Here is a 22,992-nt window from a genome sequence, read left to right on the forward strand (position 1 = left end):
ATTGACTAAGAATTTCAATATAAGTTATTGTTAAATAAGAAGCAGTGTACAAGCATTTGTCCATATGGCAGATTTAATGGCCTAGCTTACCTGCCCTTGTTCTCTTTTCCTTTAATTTTACTTTCTTGACCTTTTCCTCCGGTAGGATCCCACTCTACACATGTATCTTCAACTTTCAGGTTCAAATGGGATGAAGAGTTATCCAAATTGAAGTTAAGTGCTATTCAAAATAATATTTAAATATATTTTTAAAATATAGCATATCTCTACTTTCTGAAACACAGCTATCACCACATTATTTTCCTACTCAATCAATTCAATACTGAATACAGAAAATAAAGTTCAAATTCATAATCCTAGCACTTAAAGTTCTCAACAATCAGGCTATAATTTATAATTCTTATCGGATTTCCCATTATTCTTCTCTATATATCCTATACTCCAACCAAATACAACGTACTTGCATGGTCACTGACATTTCTCCTGTTCATTCTACTAAAAGCTCAATGAGTACACAGTAACCTAAATTTCCTGTTATTAGGATATCGGTTGACTATTATGACTAAATAGGAAGGGGAACTGGAAGAATTAAGGAGAAGGATAAAGTTACATAGTGTAAAAAATTATAGAACCTGGCATACACATTTTCTCTGATACTCTAATATTTAATAATTTCATATCTAAACTGTCAGTTTCAAAGTAAGGCAAACATGGAGAAACTGAGGCCATGATGGCAGAACAAGGAAACTGGCCCAGCTGATAGATAATTTACATGACAAAGAGTACAGAGGGAAAAGGGACCACATAAATGAAAACAACAAAAAAAAAAAACATAAAACCATGCTTTCCAGATTATTTGATATTTTGAGGAATTAACTATACTTTTCACAAGACTTACTCAGAACTGCTTTAGGAATTTAGGAAATCAGTGAAGCAAGGTATAAGCTTCCTTCCTTGGAAATTGAGAGTAAATCATTAGAATGTATTGATTCATGGCTAATTACACCATTCCTTTTATCTTAAAATATAACTCTCAGAATCTCTATCTTGCAAGGTATCAGCTATTACAGTTACTAACTAATCTGCCTGTTAGTTCTATTTCCCTCCAAAGGTTCAAACTTCTAGTATATATTAAGAAATACAGTATCCCTTTACAAAACCCTATTTCACTTATGGATATTACTTAATTTAGCTAAGGCTTCAGTGTGTCTGTGAACTATGACTCTCTATACGTTTATTTTGTTTGATGATGCATAACTGTTTACCTAATGAATCAATAATCCTTTTATCCCCTACTGTTCTGTAAAGAGCACTCTAATTTCAACTATGCATTGGAGCTATTGTTCATTGTTTTTATTTATGAAACAACATTCTGAATACAAATCTACCGACCACAGAGCTTCCAGTAAATGTCATACAATACAAGGAAGTTCACAGCTTTCAAAATCTGCATTTAAACAGAAATGAACTTACAGAAAAAAGAGATAATGCAGCAATAATGCAGCTTTTTAGTAAATAGAAATAGAATTCCTTAATAGACAGGTTACCAAAAGGTTAGGATTAAGTAAAACTGATACCCTGCATTTCCAAGAATGAACTGCCTTAATAAAGTTAACATCTATATGTGAGCTATTAGGTAATGCATGTGAGAGCATCTACATTTTTGAGAAAGAATATTGGATTTAACTCTAAGGGGCCACCAATTCTCAACTGCTTGCTAAAATCCTAAGGCTGTTTTTTTAAAAAAGGAAGAAATCCTAAGGCTGTCCCCTAATGTTTGTTATGCTGGAGAGAAGGGCCACCAGCAATACTGGTGTCAAAGGTGGCAAAAAAAAAATAGATAGTACCATTGAAAACCACTTAAGACCATACTTATTAAATACCACAGCATCCAAACAAAAAGGCATGGGTTTCAAGCCTAAGGAGTGTCATTTTCGTATCTCTCTTTCTTTGTGGACACTACCCCTTTATGGGACCTCAGTTAAGTTATAGAGCTCCTCTAATGTAACAGAGATAACACTCTATAGTTTAAAAAAAAAAAAAAAAGACTAGCCTCAAAAGTGAGGTCCTATCTCTTGTATAAGTCCTATAATGTAAACTAGATACTGGTTCCCATATCTTTAATAGTCCGTGAAAACAAAGTACCAAAAATCAGAGTACAGATATGTTTCATATGTTTAACTTGTGCCAGCGGCTGCTTTCTTGGTACTATAAAATTATATCATAGCCGCTATCAATTAAAGTTGGAGAATAATTTGTGATTTAGTAATTTAATATCATTTACCTTCACAAGAAAATAACTAATAATATACTCTAAATATTCTGGTGATAAGAACTTATATTACTCATCACTTCTGAGAATTTCAATGCCAGAAGAAATAGTGCTTCATATGTTGAAGGGCAGAAGTAAACAATGTTCACTATTTTCCATATCAAGAACCTTAAGTGGAAGTATATGAAATTTTGGTAGGCTCAACTACTTAATCTCCACCTTTCTTCCTTTCTCTCTAGTTTTTTGTCCATACACTAATTTCTACTGGTTGGTTGAAAAAGGCTGCAACAAGCCAAATAAATTGGTAAACAACTGTTCAGTGTGTCATTTGTAAAAATGTGGACTTTTCCTATGCAGCTGTTACTCTCATTAGTAGCCCCACTAATGCTATGGAATAACCCTAGAAAATCTGTGACTCATGGCCATGTAGGAGTCTAACTTTATTCTGGAACTCCCTGAAGGTCAGAATCACTGTTCCATGGGTCTCAGAGGTGAGTTTCAGTCTGTTCCTACCGCAGAGGGTTTACTCAACAGTGAAGAAGTGCTGAAAAGGCCTAGAATCAACTTGGTTTCTCTCTACAAACCCCATGATTAAGAGTTTGACCAGTAACATCTGAACGCTGCTAACAGGAGCAGCCAGCCCAGCTGGAAGAAAACCACAAGCCAGTGATTCATTTTCCTGTATCTGTGAAATTTGCATAGAAATGTATAATTCACCACATTTAGGTCCAACTTTGGTCATTAAATATAAAGAGTAAATGAAAAGAAACAAAAGAAATTTTAAAAATATGATGCTCTTGAGGAAGAATAATAATTGTAATGAGTTTTACTTGATGGGCTAAAAACAGTTCAAGTTATACAGAAAAGATTATCTGCCTATATATGACTATATTTTAAAGTGGCAAAAACCTCTAGAGAAACCACAATAACATCTCAGTTTGATAACATGTAATACAGAGTTAACTGCATTCCTTGGCTAAGTTACCTATAGTTCTCAAATAAAAACATCTGCTAATCCAAACAAATTACTTCAAGATAGACTTTATTTCAGACCTTTGTGATGCAAACATTTTTCTGAGTTTGTCTCATCAATAACTTATAGGCCTTATATTTTGTTTTATTATATGATTTTTTTTGTCATCTTCCAAATCCAATCAAATTTCTGGCAGGTAAACCTATTCAAATGCTGTATGAACTAGAGGTCAGTGGAATGCCTTAAGTCTCAAGTGCCTACAAGAATGTGTAGAGTCTGGTTCCGGAATTAAACCCAGTCAATAATCATCTCACAACTAGGAAAGTCTCCAGCATTCTAACCTTCAAATTGGTAAATATCTAAAAAAATCCTCTGTATTCAAGTCTGCTACTCTAGGGAGTTTTCATTAAATCCCAATTGCTCTCAGAGACTAGAAGAACCTAGGTTCCAGGCTCATAGTAAAGGGCTGGCACAGAACTCAGAAGTGGATTCTTATTCACACCTTTCCAAACTAGGTCTAGGGATCATGGGAAAGTCATTTAATATATTAAAACTATTTTTTCATCTGCAATATGGGTATCAATAATATCTAGCATACTGATCTCTCAAGATGACTTTAATTATCTAATAAAGAATTGAAAGGGTTTTGTAACCATTAATAAACTATATAAATGTTAACTGCTGCAATAAGATTCAGGAAAACAGAGAGGACCTGAACTAAACAGATACTTCCCCAATATTGATTCACAAGCCATTCTATGGGAAAACTCTGGGCAAATCTCAATGATACTTACCTATTTATAACAAGATTGAAATTGATAAATTAAGCATCTGCCAGAGAATACAATACCATCATCTCAGTCTATTTTATCTGTATGAATACAATCATATAAGAAAACCCAATGAAAACCACTACTGTAGTCCTATTTTCCCTTTCTTAAAATTCTTACTGTGGAGAAAGCTAGGCTAGGGGAAGTAGAGAAGGAATTCAACATCACATGAAGTGCTTCCTGTTACAAAGTTATGATTAACTTCAGATTTTAAGCTTTGTTTTATGCTGTATAAAGAGCCACTCATCTCACCTTTGGTCTCCAGAGTCACTGGATCAGAATACTCCCCAGCCACAGCCTTGTTACAAGCTCGCACTCTGAAATTCATATACTTTGAATCAAACTTTAAGCCTGAAAAAATGAAAACATGGTTTTCAGACGTGAACAGTAAAGGACTCTATTCCCAAAATTCAGAGTATGAGCCTTCAGACATTAAGTACCATGTCTCTGTATTCAGGAAGAGTATGAATTTGTTAAAATAGTGGTATGTGGGCTGGGCGCGGTGGCTCACGCCTGTAATCACAGCACTTCGGGAGGCCGAGGCGGGCAGATCACGAAGTCAGGAGATCGAGACCATCCTGGCTAACACGGTGAAACCCCATCTCTACTAAAAATACAAAAAATTAGCCAGGCCTGGTGGCGGGCGCCTGTAGTCCCAGCTACTCAGGAGGCTGAGGCAGGAGAATGGAGTGAACCTGGGAGGCGGAGCTTGCATTAGCCGAGATCACGCCACTGCACACCAGCCTGGGCAACAGAGCAAGACTCTGTCTCAAAAAAAAAAAAAAGAAAGAGTGATGTGTGGCCAGGCACAGTGGCTCACGCCTGTAATCCCAGCACTTTGGGGGACCAACTCCCGAACCTGAGGTCAGGAGTTTGAAACCAGCCTGACCAACATGAAGAAACCCCGTCTCTACTAAAAATACAAAATTAGCTGGGCGTGGCTACTCAAGAGGCTAAGGCAGGAGAATCACTTGAACCTGGGAGGCAGAGATTGCCATGAGCCGAGATCGTGCAATTGCACTCCAGCCTGGACAACAAGAGTGAAACTCCACCTCAAAAAAAAAAAAAAAAAGAGTGATATGCTCAAAATAAGAGGAATCATGATTTAATTATTACTTTGTTCAAAAGAAACACATATAGTTTATCAACTTTTATTTTAACCCAGTGATTAAAAAGTACCCTTTCAGGCCTCATTAAAAGTAGTATTTCACTCAGAGAGAGATGGTACAATTTGCAATAACATATTCAATTTAAAGTGAACACCCTAAATAATTTTTATATTTATGAAACTTTTTAATATTAGAAATTCGTGTTGTCCAAAGCACTGGACAACTCAGGCAATATTTTGCCATTTCAAATATCCAAAGTCCACTATATATTGAGACATCCTTATAAAGGCTTTCAAAAGGTCAACACAAATTTCTAATATTATAACAAGTCACAGGTCTTCTTGAATTATTAACATGAAGGTAATCTGAAAACAGTAAAAGCTACAGTATTTACATTATCAGTGAAATGAATGCATCTAAAAAACCAACAGCTTTTTAAGAGTTGGAAAACCAAGGTAAAAAATTAAATGTTATTCTGAAATACTGTTTTCAGAATATCCCTTCGTACATATTTTACATATATTCTGTTTTACTATGTTACAAATGTCCAAAAGTAATAAAACAAAGATTTCCAGCCTGGCCAACATGGTGAAACCCTGTCTCTACCAAAAAATACAAAAATTAGCCAAGTGTGGTGGCACGTGCCTGTAGTCCCAGCTTCTCAGGAAGCTGAGGTGGGAGAATCTCTTGAACCCAGGAGGCGGAGGTTGCAGTGGGCCAAGGTCCCACCACTGCACTCCAGCCTGGGCGATAATAGAACAAGACCCTGTCTCGAAAAAAAAAAAAAAGGGGGTTTCCTTGATGTTTCAAGAGAAAATCACTTCCATAATGAATATCTAAAAAGTCAGTGTGACTAAAGAAACTTAAAAACTGTATCCTTTAAAGTAACTCAAAATATTTTTCAAGAATACATTTATCTTCTGAGAATGAGATTCCTAAAATGCAGTCATGTTACCTGATAGTGTATATTCGGTACCCTTAATATTATCAATTATCTCCCAGCATCGCTCATCCTTGACACGTGGAAGTCCATCAAAATTAGTCTTCCTATGTTCCAGTATAAAATGGTCAATCTTATTATCTTCTTCTGGCATTCTCCAAGTTACTGTTACAGAGTTATCTGCCACCAAACACTCTACTGGATCTATCTCTGGAGCTTTGGGGACTGAAAAGATGAAAAAAAAAGACTCATTCATTCCTCATTTGTTACAACACTAATCAAATATTGATATCACATTTATACCATTCAAACTGCTTTTTATTATGCTTTTAAACTGTTCAAAAGTAGATCAGATTAAGCAAAAGGATACCCCATAAATGTAAAATAACTATTTTCAAAGTACATACACTAAGGATAAGGAATCAAGAATGACTTGCTACTTCTGAACACATTACATTTTTAATCTGATATTTCAAATAGCTGTAGAATATAAATTAAATCAATATTAACAAATAATAGAATAAATTGCTTTGAATATAATAATTAAAATACTTCAAGAGTGTATTTTCCCTCTTGAATGTATTTTAAAATCTTGTTTCCCAACCCTGCAAAATACTTAAGGATTTTTAAATGTTTCTCCCAAGAATTCTACAGTTTATTAAAATAAACTGAAGTAAATGAGCCACATTTAACATGTATGAACATTAATTTCTTTTCCATGAAAGACATATTTCATAGCTTTTTAACATTAACACATGATCCACTGACATAACAACTGTAGAACATGGTCCTCCAGTGATACGGACTTGTCTAAACTGGGTGAAACTATGCAGTCTGGCAGGTATCAGATTTAAACATTTTATTGCTAAAGAAAAGAATTCAAAAGATTTATTCCTGGTATGCAAGGCTAGTTAAACATTTGAAATCAATTAATGTATTCTATCACATCAATTGCAGAAAAATTATATAATGATATCAATAAAAAAATACCAATTATAAAGTAAAAAATAAAACTCTTTGTGGATGACATTACTGTCTATGTAGAAAACTCAAAGAAGAGGCTGGGCGCAGTGGCTCATGCCTGTAATCCCAGCCCTTTGGGAGGCCAAGGCAGGCAGATCACAAGGTCAGGAGTTCGAGACCAGCCTGACCAACATAATGAAACCCCGTCTCTACTAAAAATACAAAAATTAGCCAGGTGTGGTGGTATGTGCCAGTAATCCCAACTACTCATGAGGCTGAGGCAGAACAATCACTTAAACCCAGGAGGCAGAGGTTGCAGTGAGCCGAGATCGTGCCACAACACTCTAGCCTGGGCAACAGAGTGAGGCTCCATTTCAAAAAAAAACAAAAAACAAACAAAAAAAAGAATAAAATTCCTGGAACTAACAAGTGATCACAGAAGGGTTGCAGGATACAAGAGATGAATAGGTAGAGCAGAAAGGAATTTTAGGGCAGTGAAATTATTCTATATGGTAACATAATGGTAGATATAAGACACTATACATTTATTAGAACCCACAGAACTGTTTAACACAAAGAGTAAATGCTAATATAAAATATGAACTTTAGCTAATAATGTATCACTGTTGATTCATCAGTTATGTCAAATGTACCACAATAATGCAGAATAGTAATAACGGGAAATTGTATATGGAGGAGGTAGTGGGTTTATGGTAACTTCTGTACTATCATGCTCAATTCTCCACAAATATAACCCTGTTCTAAAAAACAAAGCAAAGTTGGCCCTCTGTATCCACGGATTCAATCAGCCTTGGATCAAAAAATATTTGGAAAAGATAAAAATAACAATACAACAATAAAAAAGTTTAAAACTACAGTATAACAACTATTGATATAATGGTTACATTGCATTAGGTATTATAAGTAATCTAGAGATGACTTAAAGTATATGGGAGGATGTGCATAGGTTATATGCAAATAACCATTTTTTAGGGACTTGAGCATCTGTGGATTTCGGTAATTCAACGAAGGTGCTATAGAACCAGTCCCCCACAAATACTGAGAGATGACTCTTGCTAATTTTTTTTAAAACCACAACAACAAAAGAATTACATATAAAAGTTAAGATGCAAAGCAACATGAGAGCTAACGAATAATAAACTCAGTAAAATAACACCAAGATGAAAAAAACTTGACTTAGAAAGGATGCTCCATTTCCACTAACTAGAGTCTTCCCAAAGTTAAACTCTACATGTGTAATTGTACAATAAATACTTAGAATTGGATATAACTTATTAGTAAGACAACTGACAACCAAAAAAGCATTTATTATTCGTCATTACCATCAGTTTCCTTCATCTGTCTTGTACGATTTCTGTCCTTAAAATACATAACATTTGTTAGTCTCCATTACTGAAACATAAGAATTGTAGACTATTCACTGCCAAGAGAAGAGACTATAGGTATTCATGAATTTAATATGCTCTGCTATGCCTACATGTAAGGAAATGTAAAGGCTTATGGCCTGTAGCAATGTGAAAATTTTGCTGAGTCATAAATCTGCAACTGAAAGTCCTGAGAGGTTGGTATAAAAAAAGTCACTTAATTGGTGAGTAGGACTAGTTAGCACCCTGCTATCTACATCTCAATTCAGCTGCCATTCTAGTAACACTGCACTGGCATGCAGATTCTTCTTTCTTGTGAATAATGGTCCCCAAAAGAAAGCCAAGTGACAAAATGGAAACTGAGGTTAAAAAGAAAAAAAAAAAAAAAACTAAAAGTGGTGACACGTGGTAGGGACAAAGAATATTTAGATATTTTAAGAGTGGTATGTCAAATTTAGGTTGACTTGGAGCTAACATCTGGGAAGTTCACTCTAGATTCTCTATAGAAGTAAGAAAACAATTCATCAAATACGGCATACAAATTCAGGGGAAGATGAAAGATAGTGTACTTATAACATAAAAATATTACTTAGGTGATGCAGAAGTCTTTGGAAGGAAAGCATTCCACACATCTACCTACATACTTCCATAAAGCAACAGTGACTAACTAGAAATAGTGTAGAAATTAGTTGAAGAATTTACTGTTTTCTGTGCATCTGAATGTAAAAGGATAAGTGGCATCAGCATTGCCAGACTTATTTTCTTAGCTCCAGAAAGGAGAAAGGATATAAAGTCAAAATTTCAATGCATAAGAAATGGCTAAGAGTAGATGATGACTTTGTAATTGTCATTGATCATAATCACTTCCACTGTTAAGACTCAGATATGTCCATAACTAATATTACTACATATAATGTACTATAGGATAGATTATAGTGGCATTTATGGAATTAATAGATAAGATATTTCTTCATTTTATAAGTTAATTTGATTCCATCTTATAGAAAATTTTTATGCTATAGAATATTTAAAATTAGAGATTTAAATGCATCTTTCATGAATTTTTAAAACCTATTACATTTTTCTGCTGGGCACAGTAGCTCATGTCTGTAATCCTAGTACTTTAAGAGGCTGAGGCAGGAGGATCACTTGAGCCCAGGAGTTTGAGGCCAGCCTGGGCAACAAAGTGAGACCCCATCTCACTTTGACAAAAAAATCAGAAAAATTTAGTTGGGTATGGCGGTGCATGCCTGTGTGGTCCCAGCTACTCAGGAGGCTGAGGCAGGAGGGTTGCTTAAGCCCAGGAGGTTGAGGCTGCAGTGGTTGTGCCACTGTACTCCAGCCTGGGCAACACAGCAAGACCTTGTCTCAAAAAAAAAAAAAAAATCCTATTACAGTTTTCCTTCTGGACGAAACTCCTCCAGAAAAAGGTTTCTTGTTTTTTTTTTAATCATACCTCATTTTGCCAAAAAGGGAAATCCTAACTGTTCATGCAATCTATTTGACTGTACAATAAGCATGGTCTTGGTCTGTTAAGCCATCATTGAAAGCCCAAAAGAAGGGAAGTAAGGTTGAGAAGACTGAGTTTTAAATCTTTTTTTTTTATCAAAGTAGTAGTAATATCTATGTGTATGTTCACTCTCTGTGAGAATTTAGAAGTGATGGGAAACCTAGATAAAGAAAATGAAGATGTATACACTGGATTTTAGGGAAGAAAAGTTCTACTTACAACAGAAAACATTATGGGGAAAAAATGTTATCATTGGTATTAGTCATTCACATGAGAAAACTGAGAAGGGGGTAGAAAACAGTTAAAGCCTCAACTGCTATAAATCAACATGTAAATTCTCCAAGTATGAGTAAAAAAGTGAACTTAAGATAAATACGAAGTAAAATATACAATTTCAAAGGCAACAATCAAACAACGTTTTCTTCTTAAGTTAAATAGAAAAGTAAAAACAAATAATGGTAGTAACAACAATAGCTATCATTTATTGAGTGCTTTCCACATTAATCTTTACCATTACAATACCATAAACTTTATATTATCATTATCTTTATTAGGGGCTTAAAGATGTCAAAGTAACTTGCCCAAGATTGCACAGCTAGACAATTAAAGAAGAAACAGAATTTAAACATAAGCAGTTTGACTTAGAGACAACAGCCTTCACTATTCTTAAAGAAAGGCACTCTAAGCTAAGGCCATATATGTTAGTGTATAAAAACATATAAAATCGAAGAGCAGTAGCACGCAGAAAGATATCTGAATAATGATAAAAAGAAAAAAACATATATGAAAGTTAAACTATCTGGCCAGGTGGAAATGAGTGATCTACAAAACTAACACAAGGGATGAATGATAGGAACCTAACTGACCTGGAAACCTAAAGGAACCTAAAGGCAGAATCTCTGAAAAGTTCTGAATTTGCCTTATTGATAATTTAATAACCTGGAAAGTACAGTCTGTGTTTGGTAAACTAACTTTTTTGGACCTAAGTATGACCAATAAGAAGAACACAGATGTAAACGTGGAAATGATGACTGGGTGCAGTGGTTCACGCCTATAATCCCAGCACTTTGGGAGACTATGGCTAGAGGATGGCTTGAGGCCAGGAGTTTGAGACCAGCCTGAGCAACATAGTGAGACCTCTATCTCTACAAAAAAAAAAAAATTAAAAATTAGCCGGGTGTGGTGGCATGCACCTGAGTTCTAGCAACTCAGGAGGCTGACGCAGAAAGACCGCTTGAGCCAGGAGTTAGAGGCTACGTTGAACTATGATGATGCCACTGCACTCCAGCCTGGGTGATAGAGAAATACCCTGTCTCAAACAATAAAAAACTGTAAATGATGGGAACTTTAGAAATAAGCAACAATGTCACCTTAAAGAATTCATGAAAGCCAGAGCAAGAGATTGGACACAATCTGAAAAAAACTTCAAATATTTCAAATAGAAAAAGAAGAGGACTCATACACTACCATAGACTGTTATAACTATCATATATAACTACCATACTCTGGAGGGATCCTACCATAGCAAAAAAAAAAAAATCCTGCATAAAACAATTTTCTTGTGTTGTATTGCTGAGCTTTTATAAATAAGGCAGTGCTTCTCACCTTGAATGTGTGCAAAAATAAGCCTAAGTTACCTCAAGTCCAACACTAAGACTCTTGAATCAGAATCTCCAGTTGATTTGCAGGCACTTTAAAGTTTGAGAAGCACTGGTCAATATCTTCTGATGAATGGATTCCCTTTACAACACTGGCTTCAAGTTATTGTCAAGCTTCTTACTGAATTATTTTAGTGATGGGAAGAGTTACTATTTCCTAAAATTGATCTTGTCATAGTTAGTCAGTTGTGGCTATTAGAAAAGCCTTTCTGATATTATTAAGCTGAGTTTTCTCCATAAAACTACTCCATTTGGAAATGAAAGGGAAATAAACTATCTCAAATGCTTGAGATTATAATCCCTTGGCAAAATTTTTATTTAAATTTTAACTGAAATTGTACTTAAGGAGTACAGCAGAATGTCTGAGAGTCCAGCTCCAAGGAGACCCAGTCATAGGAGTGTCCCCACACATTTGTGAGTTTTACCTCCAGGAGCTTACCAGGTTCTCACCATGAATAACTAACAGAAAAAAATCCCCTTATGCTTCCACAGCAGAGGGAGGAGAAAAGGAAGTATTTTGAAATACATCAGAGCTTCTGCTTCCTTAAGAGAAACTATTTAATCATAGTCTAATCTGTTGGGGTTTTAACAGAGCCTAAGTGACCTGGGGAAAGGGAAATATCCAACTCCAATCAGCTACTCCATGTGGGCAAAGGGAAATACCCAAACCAACCCCAGCCCACTCCAGCCATCCTGTTCCACTGAAAAATCCAGGAATGAGGAGTGGGGAAAACTGAGAAGTCCCTTGCAAAGTTCACGGTCCAGAGGCACAGGCTCACCAAAAGACTGAGACCTAATTATAGTGCTACAGAATGCTTCCCCTCCCACACACCTTACTACCACATTAAAAAAAGGTCAGTTTACATCAGTTTCTTTAACCCAATACATGTCTGGTTATCAAGAAAAAATTACAAGACTCAGATATGGCAGAGATGCTGGAATTATCGACCAATAATTAAAAACAGCTATACTATTCTGAGGGCTCTCATGAAGAAAGCAGAGAGCATAAAATGGAGAAAGCAGACAGCATAAAAGAACAGATGGGCAATACAAGTGGAGAGTTAGAAATTCTAAAAAAACACTGCAAAGAATGGCTAAAGATAAAAAGCACTGTACCATAAATTAAGAATAATTTAATGGACTTAATAGCTGACTGGAAAGAATCTTTGGAGTTTGAGGATCTCTCAATAGAAACCTGCAAGATGAAACAGCAAAGACAAAAAAGATTGGAAGAAACCCCACAGAATAGAATATCCAAAATTTACTGTGGAAGTACAAAAGGAGTAAATATGTATAATGGGAATTACAGAAGAAGAAGACAGAAAGGAACAGAAGATATATTTCAAACAATAATAACTGAGAAAATCCCAAATTAATGTCAGACACCAAACTACGGATCTAGGATGCTCAGGGAACATCAACCAAAATAAATGCTCCCTGTCATACACACATGAACAAAAACCGTTATCTAGGCATATACTCAGACCACAGAAAATCAAAGACAAGGAAAACACTTGAAAGAAGCCAGGTGGGGGCAGAGGAGGGGACCTTACCTATAGAGGAGCAATTCTGTATACCTTGAAATTATCCTTCAGTAGTGAAAGAGAAATAAAAACTCTGTCAGACAAATAAAAATTGAGGAAATCTGTTGCCAATAGACATGCTACGTAAGAAATGTTTTTAAAAAGTCCTTTAAAGAGAAGAAACAAAGAGCAGTGGAGAAGGATAAGTGAAGGTAAAATAAAAACTTATTTTTCTTATTCTTGACTCATCTAACCAGTAACAGTTAATTCACAACAATAAGGGCAACTATTTATTTGAATGTGTGTGGTGTATCTGTGCTTACACATATGAAATAAATGACAACAATGACACAATGATGAGAGAGAGGCAGAAAATCACTAAGTACATGGTTGAACTCAACAACTCCACCAATCAATTGCATATAATTGATATCTACAGACTACTTCATCCAACAATGGCAGAATACACATTCTTCTCAAGCTCCTATAGAACATTTGCCAAGACAAAGACTACATTCTGGGCCGTAAAACACACATTAACAAATTCAAAAGCACAGAAATCATGCAATGATTAAATTAGAAATCACTTAACAGAAAAAGATATATAGCTGGAAAGTCCCAAAATACTTTGAGATTAAACAACCCACTTCTAGCGCGGGCGCAGTGGCTCATGCCTGTAATCTTTGCACTTTGGGAAGGAGGCGGATCGCTTGAGATGAGGAGTTCAAGACTAGCTTGGCCAACATGGCAAAACCCCATCTCTACTAAAAATATAAAAACCACACTTCTAAACAACACATAGTCAAAGAATAAATCTCAAGAGAAATTTTAAAATATTTTGAACTAAATGAAAATGAAAACACAACTTATCAAAATTTGTTGAATGCAATGAAAATAGTGCTTAGAGGGAAATTATAACACTGAATGCACATATGGTAATGAGCCATAAGCCATATAACAACATTTTGGTCAATGACAGACCACATATACAAAAGTAGTCCCATAAAATTACAATACCATATTTTGATTGTATTTTTTTCTAAGTTTAGATATGCTTAGATACACAAATTATTATCATTGTGTTACAACTGCTTACAGTATTCAGTATAGTAACATGCTGTACAGGTTTGTAGCCTAGGAGCAATCTGCTATATAATATAGCCTAGATGTGTAGGAGACTGTATACCATCTTGGTTTGTGTAAACACACTCTATGATGTTTGCACAATGACAAAATTGCCAAACATTTCTTAGAATGTATCCCCACCACTGACAAATGATTATATTAGAAAAGAAGATCTAAAACCAGTAATTTAAGCTTCCACCTTGGTAAACTAAAAATAATAATAATAATAATAATAATAATAATAATAATAATGCCAAAGCAAGCAGAAAAGAAATAACGAAAATTAGAACAAAAATCAGGTTGGGTGTGGTAGTCACACCTGTAGTCCCAGTGCTTTAGAAGGCTGAGGTGGGAAGATCACTTGAGGCCAGGGGTTTGAGACCAGCCTAGGCAACACAGTAAGACCCCATCTCTACGAAAAAAGATTTAAATTAGCTGGGCATGGTAGCACATGCCTGTAGTCCTAACTACTGACAAGGCTGTGGCAGGAAGATCCCTTGAGCCCAGGAGTTCAAGGCTGCAGTGAGCTATGATTATATAACTGCATTCCAGCCTGGGCAACAGAGCAAGACTCTATCTCTAAAAACAAACAAACAGAAAACAAGAACAGAAATCAATGAAACTGAAAAGAGGGGAATCAATGGAAAAAAATCACGAAAGCAAAACCTGGTTCTTTGAAAGATCAATGGAGTCAATAAACCTCTAGCCAGACTAAGAAAAGAAAGAGGACACAAATAACTAGTATCAAAAATGAAAGACAGGGCATCACCACAGATCCTACAGACGTTAAAAAGCTAATCAAGGAATTCTATGAACAGCTCTATGTCCACAAATTTGACAACCTAAATGAAAGGACCAGTTCTATGAAAGACACAATCTGCCAAAACCCACAAGGAAAACAGACAATCTGAATAGGCCTATATCTATTTAAAAAATTGAATCGATATTAATAATTTTCCAAAACAGAAAGCACCAGGCACAAAAGTGTTCACTGGTGAATTCTACCATACTTTTCAGGACAAAAGTACACTAACTCTCTACAATCTCTTGCGGAAGAGAAAAGTAGAGAGAATACTTCCTAACTCATTCTATGAGGCCAGCATTACCCTAATACCAAAACTGACAAAGATATTACTGCAAAAGAAAACTACAAACCAGTATGTCTCATAAATTAGATGCGAAAAATCCTCAACAAAATATTAGCAAATCAAATCCAACAATTAACAAAAAGAATTATATCCTTGACTAACTGGTATTCATTCCAAGTGTGCAGGCTGGTTCAACATTTGAAAAATCAAGGTAACCCATCACATCAACAGGCTTAAAAAGAAAAATCTCACAGTCATATAAATAGATGCCAAAAAATGCATTTCGCAAATTCCAACACTCATTCAAAATAAAAACTCTCAGTGAAATAGAACAGAAAGGAACTTCCTCAACTCAACTTGTTAAGAAATAGCTACAAAAAAAATTACAGCTAACACCATACTTAATGGAGAGCAACTCAAAATGTTTCCACTAAGTTCAGGAACAAGGCAAGGATCCCCCTCTTTCTACTGCTTCCAACATAGTACTGGAAGTCCTAGGTAATGCAGTATGACAATACAAGGTATTCAGGTTGGGAGAAATAAATAAAACTGTCTTTGTTAACAAATGACATGATCATCTATGTGGAAAATCCAAAAGAATCAACAAAAAAACTCGTGAAACTAATAAGTGATCACAGCAAGGCTGCAGGATACAAGGCCTACCACTTTCCTGTATACCAGAAATGAACAAGTGGAATTTGAAATTAAAACACAATACCATTTACATCAGTACCCCCAAAATGAAATCTTTCGATATAAATCTAACAAAATATGTTCAATGTTTATATGAGGAAAACTACAAAACTCTAATGAAAGAAATCAAAGAACTAAATTAATATAGAGATATTCCAATGTTTATGGATAGAAATACTCAATGTTCTTAAGATGTCAGTTCTTCCCAATTTGATCTAAAGATTGAATGCAATCCCAATCATAATCCCAGTAAGCTATTTTGTGGATATCAATAAGATGACTCTAAAGTTTATATGGAAAGGTAAAGTATCCAGATAAAGGTAACACAATATTGAAAAACAAGATCAAAGTTGGAAGACTGAAACTAGTCAACTCTCAGACATACTATGGGAGGCGGAGCTTGCAGTGAGCAGAGATGGCGCCACTGCACTCCAGCCTGGGCGACAGAGTGAGATTCCATCACAAAAAAAAAAAACAAAAAAAAAAAGAAGCTACAGTCATCAAGACGTGGTATTGGTGAAAGAAGAGACAAACAGCTCAAAGGAACCAAAGTCAAGCTTCATGAAAGAAACAGTAAGATAGGCTAAACATTATTAGAATTAAAAGTCTTGCTCTGTAAAAGACATCGTCAAAGGGACAAAAAAGCCAGACAGGGAGACCATATTTGCAAAAGAAGTATCTGATAAGGACTACACAGAACTCTTTTTTTTTTTTTTAGATGGAGTCTCACTCTGTTGCCAGGCTGGAATGCAGTGGTGCAATCTTGGCTCACTGCAAGCTCCTGCCTCCTGGGTTCACGCCATTCTGCCTCAGCCTCCAGAGGAGCTGGGACTACAGGCGCCCGCCACCACACCCGCTAATTTTTGTATTTTTAGTACAGATGAGGTTTCACCGTGTTAGCCAGGATGGTCTCGATCTCCTGACCTTGTGATCTGCCCGCCTCGGGCTCCCAAAGTGCTGGGGTTACAGGCGTGAGCCACCACGCCCGGCCCAAAGAACTCTTAATATTCAACAATAAGAAAAGAAACAACCCAATGTAAAAAAAAATAGGCCAAAGACCTTACAGACATCGCACCAAAAAAGACATATGGACAATAAGTATATAAAAAGATCCTTCACATAATATGTCATTAGGGAAATTGAAATTTTAAAAAACAATAAAATACCACAATACCACCAACTGGTGAAAATGTGGAGCAACAGAACTCTATTCATTGCTTGTGGGAATGCAAAATCATACAGACACTTAGGAAGACAGTTTGGTAGTTTCCTATAAAATTAAACACACTTTTACCATACCATTCAGTAACTGGCATTTATCCAAAGGAGTTGAAAACTTATGTCTACACAAAAATGTGCATACAGATGTTTACAGTAGCCTTATTCATAACTGCCCAAAGTTGGAAGTAATCAAGATGTACTTCAGTGTATAAATGAATAAATAAGCCATGGTGCATCTAGACAATGGACTATTATTGCATACTAAAAAGAAATGAGCTATCAGGTCATCAATATACATGGAGGAAACTTAAATGCATATTACTAAGTGAAAGAAAGCAATGTGAAAAGGCTACTTACTATATGATTCCAACTATACAAGATTCTGGAAAAGGCAAAACTATGGAGAGAGTAAATAGATCAGTGGTTGCCACTGACTGGGGTTAAGGAACGATGAAAATGTGGGGCACAGCAGATTTTTCGGGCAGTGAAAATATTCTGTATGATAATACAATGGCGGATACATGTCAGTATACATCTGCCGAAACCCATAAAATGTACAATACCAGGAGGGAACCCCCAATGTAAAACTATAGACTTTTCGGTGATAATGATGTGTCAGTGTAGGTTCATCAATTGTAATAAATATACCACTCTGGTGGGAGACGTTGATAGTGAAGAAGGCTATGCATGTGTGAAGGCATATGAGAAATCTCCATACCTTTTATTCAACTTTACTGTAAACTTAAAACTGCTCTAAAACTGAAGTTTATTTTTAAAAAGCTACAAATATAAGAAAATATGTGTATTTTTACAATCTTGCAATAGTGAAAGTCTTTTTAAGTAAGACCTTTATAAAATCTAAGAGTCACAAAAGAAAATTGTGATGTATTTGACTGCACTAAAATTAAAAATTTTGCTAGGAAAAAAAATCACCATAAATTCAACAGGCAAATGATCAAGGTGAGCAAGGATATACACCACATAGGACAAAGGTTGACTTCCTTAATATATTAAAAGGTCCTACCCCACATATCATTAATAAAAAGACTAACAATCCCATGAAAATTTGACAAAATTCATAAATAGGGAGCTCATTTTTAAAGTGGCTTATGAAAATATGACAAAAGCACAAACTCATTCATACTTAAAGAAATGAAAATTAAAACAATCATAATACATTTGTCATCTATTAGAATAGGAAAAAAAAAACCTGACAGCAGTGTTTGCAGCAGTGTAACAATACCGGCATTCAAATATTTTCCAGTACATATAAACTGTGAAATCTCTTTGACAACTTAAAATCTACTCAAATTTAAAATAAACATGTACTTCCACTTCCAGGAATTTGTCCTCAAGAGATAGTGGCACCTCTCTGCAAATATATACAAGTATTTGAACATTTCAGCATTGTTTCTAATGAAAAGACTATAAACCTAAATACTCATCAAGAACTAATTACATTCCTACTATCTAGTCATGAAAAAAAATAAAGTAGATGTACAGTGATCTGGAATGGACTCCTACATACTGTTAAGTGGCAAGGCAAAATTATATAACAATGTGTATGTATGCTTCCTTTTTTAGTGTTCTTGCTGTACTATATGCTTCCACCTTTTTAAAGGAGGTGAATTATATGTTAGGTTTAATCACATGAAATCGCCAAAAATTACCAATTACATGATTCTGTCTATATAATGACACTTTTATAGGCATAGACTGTTTCTAGAAAGATAAGCACATGCTAGTCAACACTGGCAGCTCCTAGGGAAGAAAACTGGAAGTCTGAGATGAGAGGGCTACTTTATACTCTTCTGTACTACTTTAACTGTTTACCACATGCATATATTCCTTTTTCCAACAAAAATACTAAAGTAACTTTAATATGTAAACAGATAAGCAGGAAAGGACAACTTTCCTCTCTAGGTTGCTGAGATTTTTCTTTGCTCTCCACTCAGATGGAAATTATATTAAGAACGTTCTATATCTGATAGCTATATGAAGAAGGGTGAAATTCTGAAGTTTTAGGGTCATACTGGTGGTAAGAAGAGACATATGGTTAATGTGACTTCTAAACATATTTCCTATTTTCCTTTCTTAAGTAAGAAAGTTCACATTTGGAGATATATTCCCTAGTCTGAAATTTAAGTCCCTATCTCCCACAAGTGAACATAAAAGTGTTCTACTTAAAAGTAAAACCTCAGTTAACTGGTAACCTGTGCCACCTCAAATTTTCAAAACTAAAATAAAATCCAGCTTCTTACCAATGAAATTCTACATGTCAGATTGAAAAGACCAAACCATTTTAAATTATATGGTAATCAAAATAAAACTTTTAAAAATGTTTATTCCTGCTTTAATATCAGTTTTACTCTTAAGTAGAGCCCTGTGAGTGAAAATATAGAAATTCTGAAAGGCCAATGTTTAGGTAAATAGCCAATGACAAGTACACTTTCTTCCTCTACAACTACAGTTCCTTCTCTCATCTTTTCCTTTTATGAACTCCTCTAGAACTTCTAATCTATATCACACAAATTAGTATTTCACTTGTGCTACCCTTACTAGGTTCCATTATAGTGTGAGAACTACTAACTTGTTTTTCCAATCATATTTTAAAGTCCCTGACCATATATTCAAGGAAAAAAGGAATGGTTCCATATAATCAACATTCTCTATTCAAAAACAGCCTCCAAAAAAAAAGTACTTGTGCTCACGCCTGTAATCCCAGCACTCTGGGAGGCTGAGGCACACGGATCACAAGGTCAGGAAATCGAAACCATCCTGGCTAACACCGTGAAACCCCATCTCTACTAAAAACACAAAAACTTAGCCATGCTCAGTGGCGGGCACCTGTAGTCCCAGCTACTTGGGAGGCTGAGGCAGGAGAATGGCGTGAATCCGGGAGGCGGAGCTTGCAGTGAGCCGAGATCGTGCCACTGCAGTCCAGCCTGGGCAACAAAGCAAGACTCCGTCTCAAAAAAAAAAAAAAAAAGGTACTTGTAAGGAAAACATGTCACTTTCAAGAAATTCCTTGATCCCTCAAATCACCATATCTAAATAGTTTTAGTTATCAGCAACATGATGAAAAAAAAAAAAAAAAAAAAACCTAACCAAAAGGTTGTAAGTCATATTCCTGACTTATCCCCAGCAAACTCATATTGAAGTTTGGTCACCAATATGAGAAGTGGTGCCTTTAAGAGGTGATTAGGTCATTACAATGGGTTGATGTCTTTCTCAAAAGACTGGGTTAGTTCTCGTGAAAGAAGATTCTTACAAAGTGAGGTTGACTCTCTTGTTTTGCCTTTTTTGCATGTGTCTGGTTCCCCTTCTGTTGTCCATCATGTTTTGACGTAGCATGAGGCTATCACCAGAAGCTGCCAGACACTGCTGCCCAGTCTTGAACCTCTCAGCCTAGAGAACCTCTTTTCTTTATATAAATTACCCAGTCTCAGGCCTTCTGTTATGGCAACACAAAACAGACTAAGATTGGTTCTTAATTGGCTCTTTACATATGTGAAAAATTTGGGACTCAATCACAAATGGTTCTGGCTACTGCAATATCCTGTTAATACTTTAATAAAATAATGTTAACATATTACTGAAGATAAAGTTCCATCTGAGCCAACAACCACAATAATAATAATGATAACACCTAACATTCACTGAATTTTAACTACGTGCAGGTACTATTATAAATATTTTAGAGGTATCAATTTATTTAATCCTTATGAACACCCTAGAAGAATAACATCACATTTTAAAGATGTTAAAAATGAAGCAAGTTAAGCAAATTGTTCAAGATTACATAGCAAGTAAGCAATAGGATTCAAACCTAAGAAGTCTGGCCTTGAGACCAACTGCTAACCATCACACCATACTGCTTCCCTCTGCCAAGCTAACAATAAGAGATCCCTTGATAGGATTCTGAAAATGCAATTTTACTACCAATAAAATATCTAAAAATAAAAAAACTAGCAAATTTAATTATTCCTTAGCTGAATGAAAAAAAAAAATCACACTATACTTCCTTAATATTTACATACCAATGTTCACTGCAAAAAAATCTTGTAGAAAAAAAAGTTTTTATACAAAACTTTACATGTAATACATGTATTTACCTGGCAAAAACTTCAAAGTTTGCAGCATCTGTCTTTCCTGTGAGAAATCCACCATTAAATGAGTCATGTTGTCACTGACCTTTGGTTTCAAAGAAAGGCGAAAGGCTGAAGCCATTGTGACTCTATGGTAAACACAAACATACTTTTTAAAATAAAGAAGTAAGAAGTATCAAATCATATTTAATTTATAAAATGAAAAGAAATTATATCACTAATAATTTCAGAGACTATAATAAAAGTAAAAAGTCAAATAGAAATTTGCTCTTAGTCTTCAAAATTAACTAAATAAAAAACTACAAAATGTCTTTTTAAAGACATTTAAGACAACTGGTTAGCAACTTTCCTCCCAGCCAATTTTTATTAAATTGCATATATACGAATAACAACAAATATCCAATAAAAATAATCTTTACCAGACTCAACATTCATCTGAACCTCTGTACACTCAATCTTACTGACTTCCTGATGCCAGCCTTACTCCTTTTCATATGCCAGATAATGAACTTAAATTCATTTATATTCATTTGAATCACACCTTGATTCAAACATTCTCCCTAGTAATAAGAGCTACCCCATGTACCCTCAAATAAGAGTAGAGGTAGATTGACCTAATATTGTATAGTCTGGTAGTTGCTAAAGATAGGCCATGGATAAGAAAGGAGAGAAGTGAAATCACTATCAATGAATACCATACTAGGTGTCACTCTGATCTATCAACATCAGCTACAGGGAAGCCTACTATAAGAAACAGCCCTGTGAAAAACTATATGCCATGGAAATAACAGGAATTCAATAAACATTTACTAGATGAATGTGGAGGAAAAAACAAAAAAAGAATGACGCCACTTTATCCAAAGTACAGAGAATCTGTAGTCCATTAAACTGAAGATTAAAAGAAATCCTCTTATTCTATTAATTTGTAATCTTATCTCAAATTTCAATTTTTCATATTCCAATAAATTTCCACAAGTATCACAAAGTAAGCCCCTTACTATCTTTTGTTCAAGAATGATCAGAAGTACTACAGGTGAACACTGTCCTCCTAGTACACAATTTGGAAGGGGAAGGAAACAGAGCTGGTGGGACAAGGGGAATACTAGGCCTAGTCAATTGTATCTGCCAAATCAATCGGATCTGCCAAATCTATCCAAGAAGTCAATGAAATGAAAGATGTCAAACTTGCTATATTCACTTATTTTAGGATGAAAAATGTCAAGCTGTTTCTGTATTTAGTTATTTTACTTCATTTTAAAACTAGTAATAATTTAATAGTAACAATAAGTAAACAACAGTTGATGTGTTTATCAAGAAGAAAGTGCTATACTGAAATATAATTTACAGCAAAGGGAATTCACACTGACTGCTTACTATATGCCAAGTATAATGCTGAGTATTTCATGCATATTACACTAAGCTGTCTCTCAAATAATACAATTTCAATAAAAAGGAACAAATACTAAGTCCTACATATGTTATTCTTTACAGCCCCAAGTATCTTTTGATTTGAGGATATCTGAAAGAGTTATAGTCAGATATGTACTTACTAAATGCTCACTGAATCAGTGAATAGGTTAGAACCTACTTGGT

General features: G+C 35.1%; 1 protein-coding gene across 5 annotated transcripts in view; it reads right to left on the reverse strand.

The window, feature by feature from the left end:
• The window catches only part of FSD1L (fibronectin type III and SPRY domain containing 1 like), a 91,826-nt gene that overhangs the window by 31,746 nt on the left and 37,088 nt on the right, over positions 1–22,992 (reverse strand). For all 5 annotated transcript variants that reach the window (XM_055271596.2, XM_055271594.2, XM_055271592.2 and 2 more), the window contains exons 6-9: positions 21,406–21,527; positions 6,140–6,349; positions 4,328–4,426; positions 91–220 (exon numbers count right to left, since the gene is read on the reverse strand). In XM_055271596.2, the coding sequence (XP_055127571.1) occupies positions 91–220; positions 4,328–4,426; positions 6,140–6,349; positions 21,406–21,527 (561 nt within the window). The remainder of the gene's footprint in view (positions 1–90; positions 221–4,327; positions 4,427–6,139; positions 6,350–21,405; positions 21,528–22,992) is intronic.

Source organism: Symphalangus syndactylus, chromosome 3, assembly GCF_028878055.3.
Source record: "Symphalangus syndactylus isolate Jambi chromosome 3, NHGRI_mSymSyn1-v2.1_pri, whole genome shotgun sequence".
NCBI lineage: Eukaryota > Metazoa > Chordata > Mammalia > Primates > Hylobatidae > Symphalangus > Symphalangus syndactylus.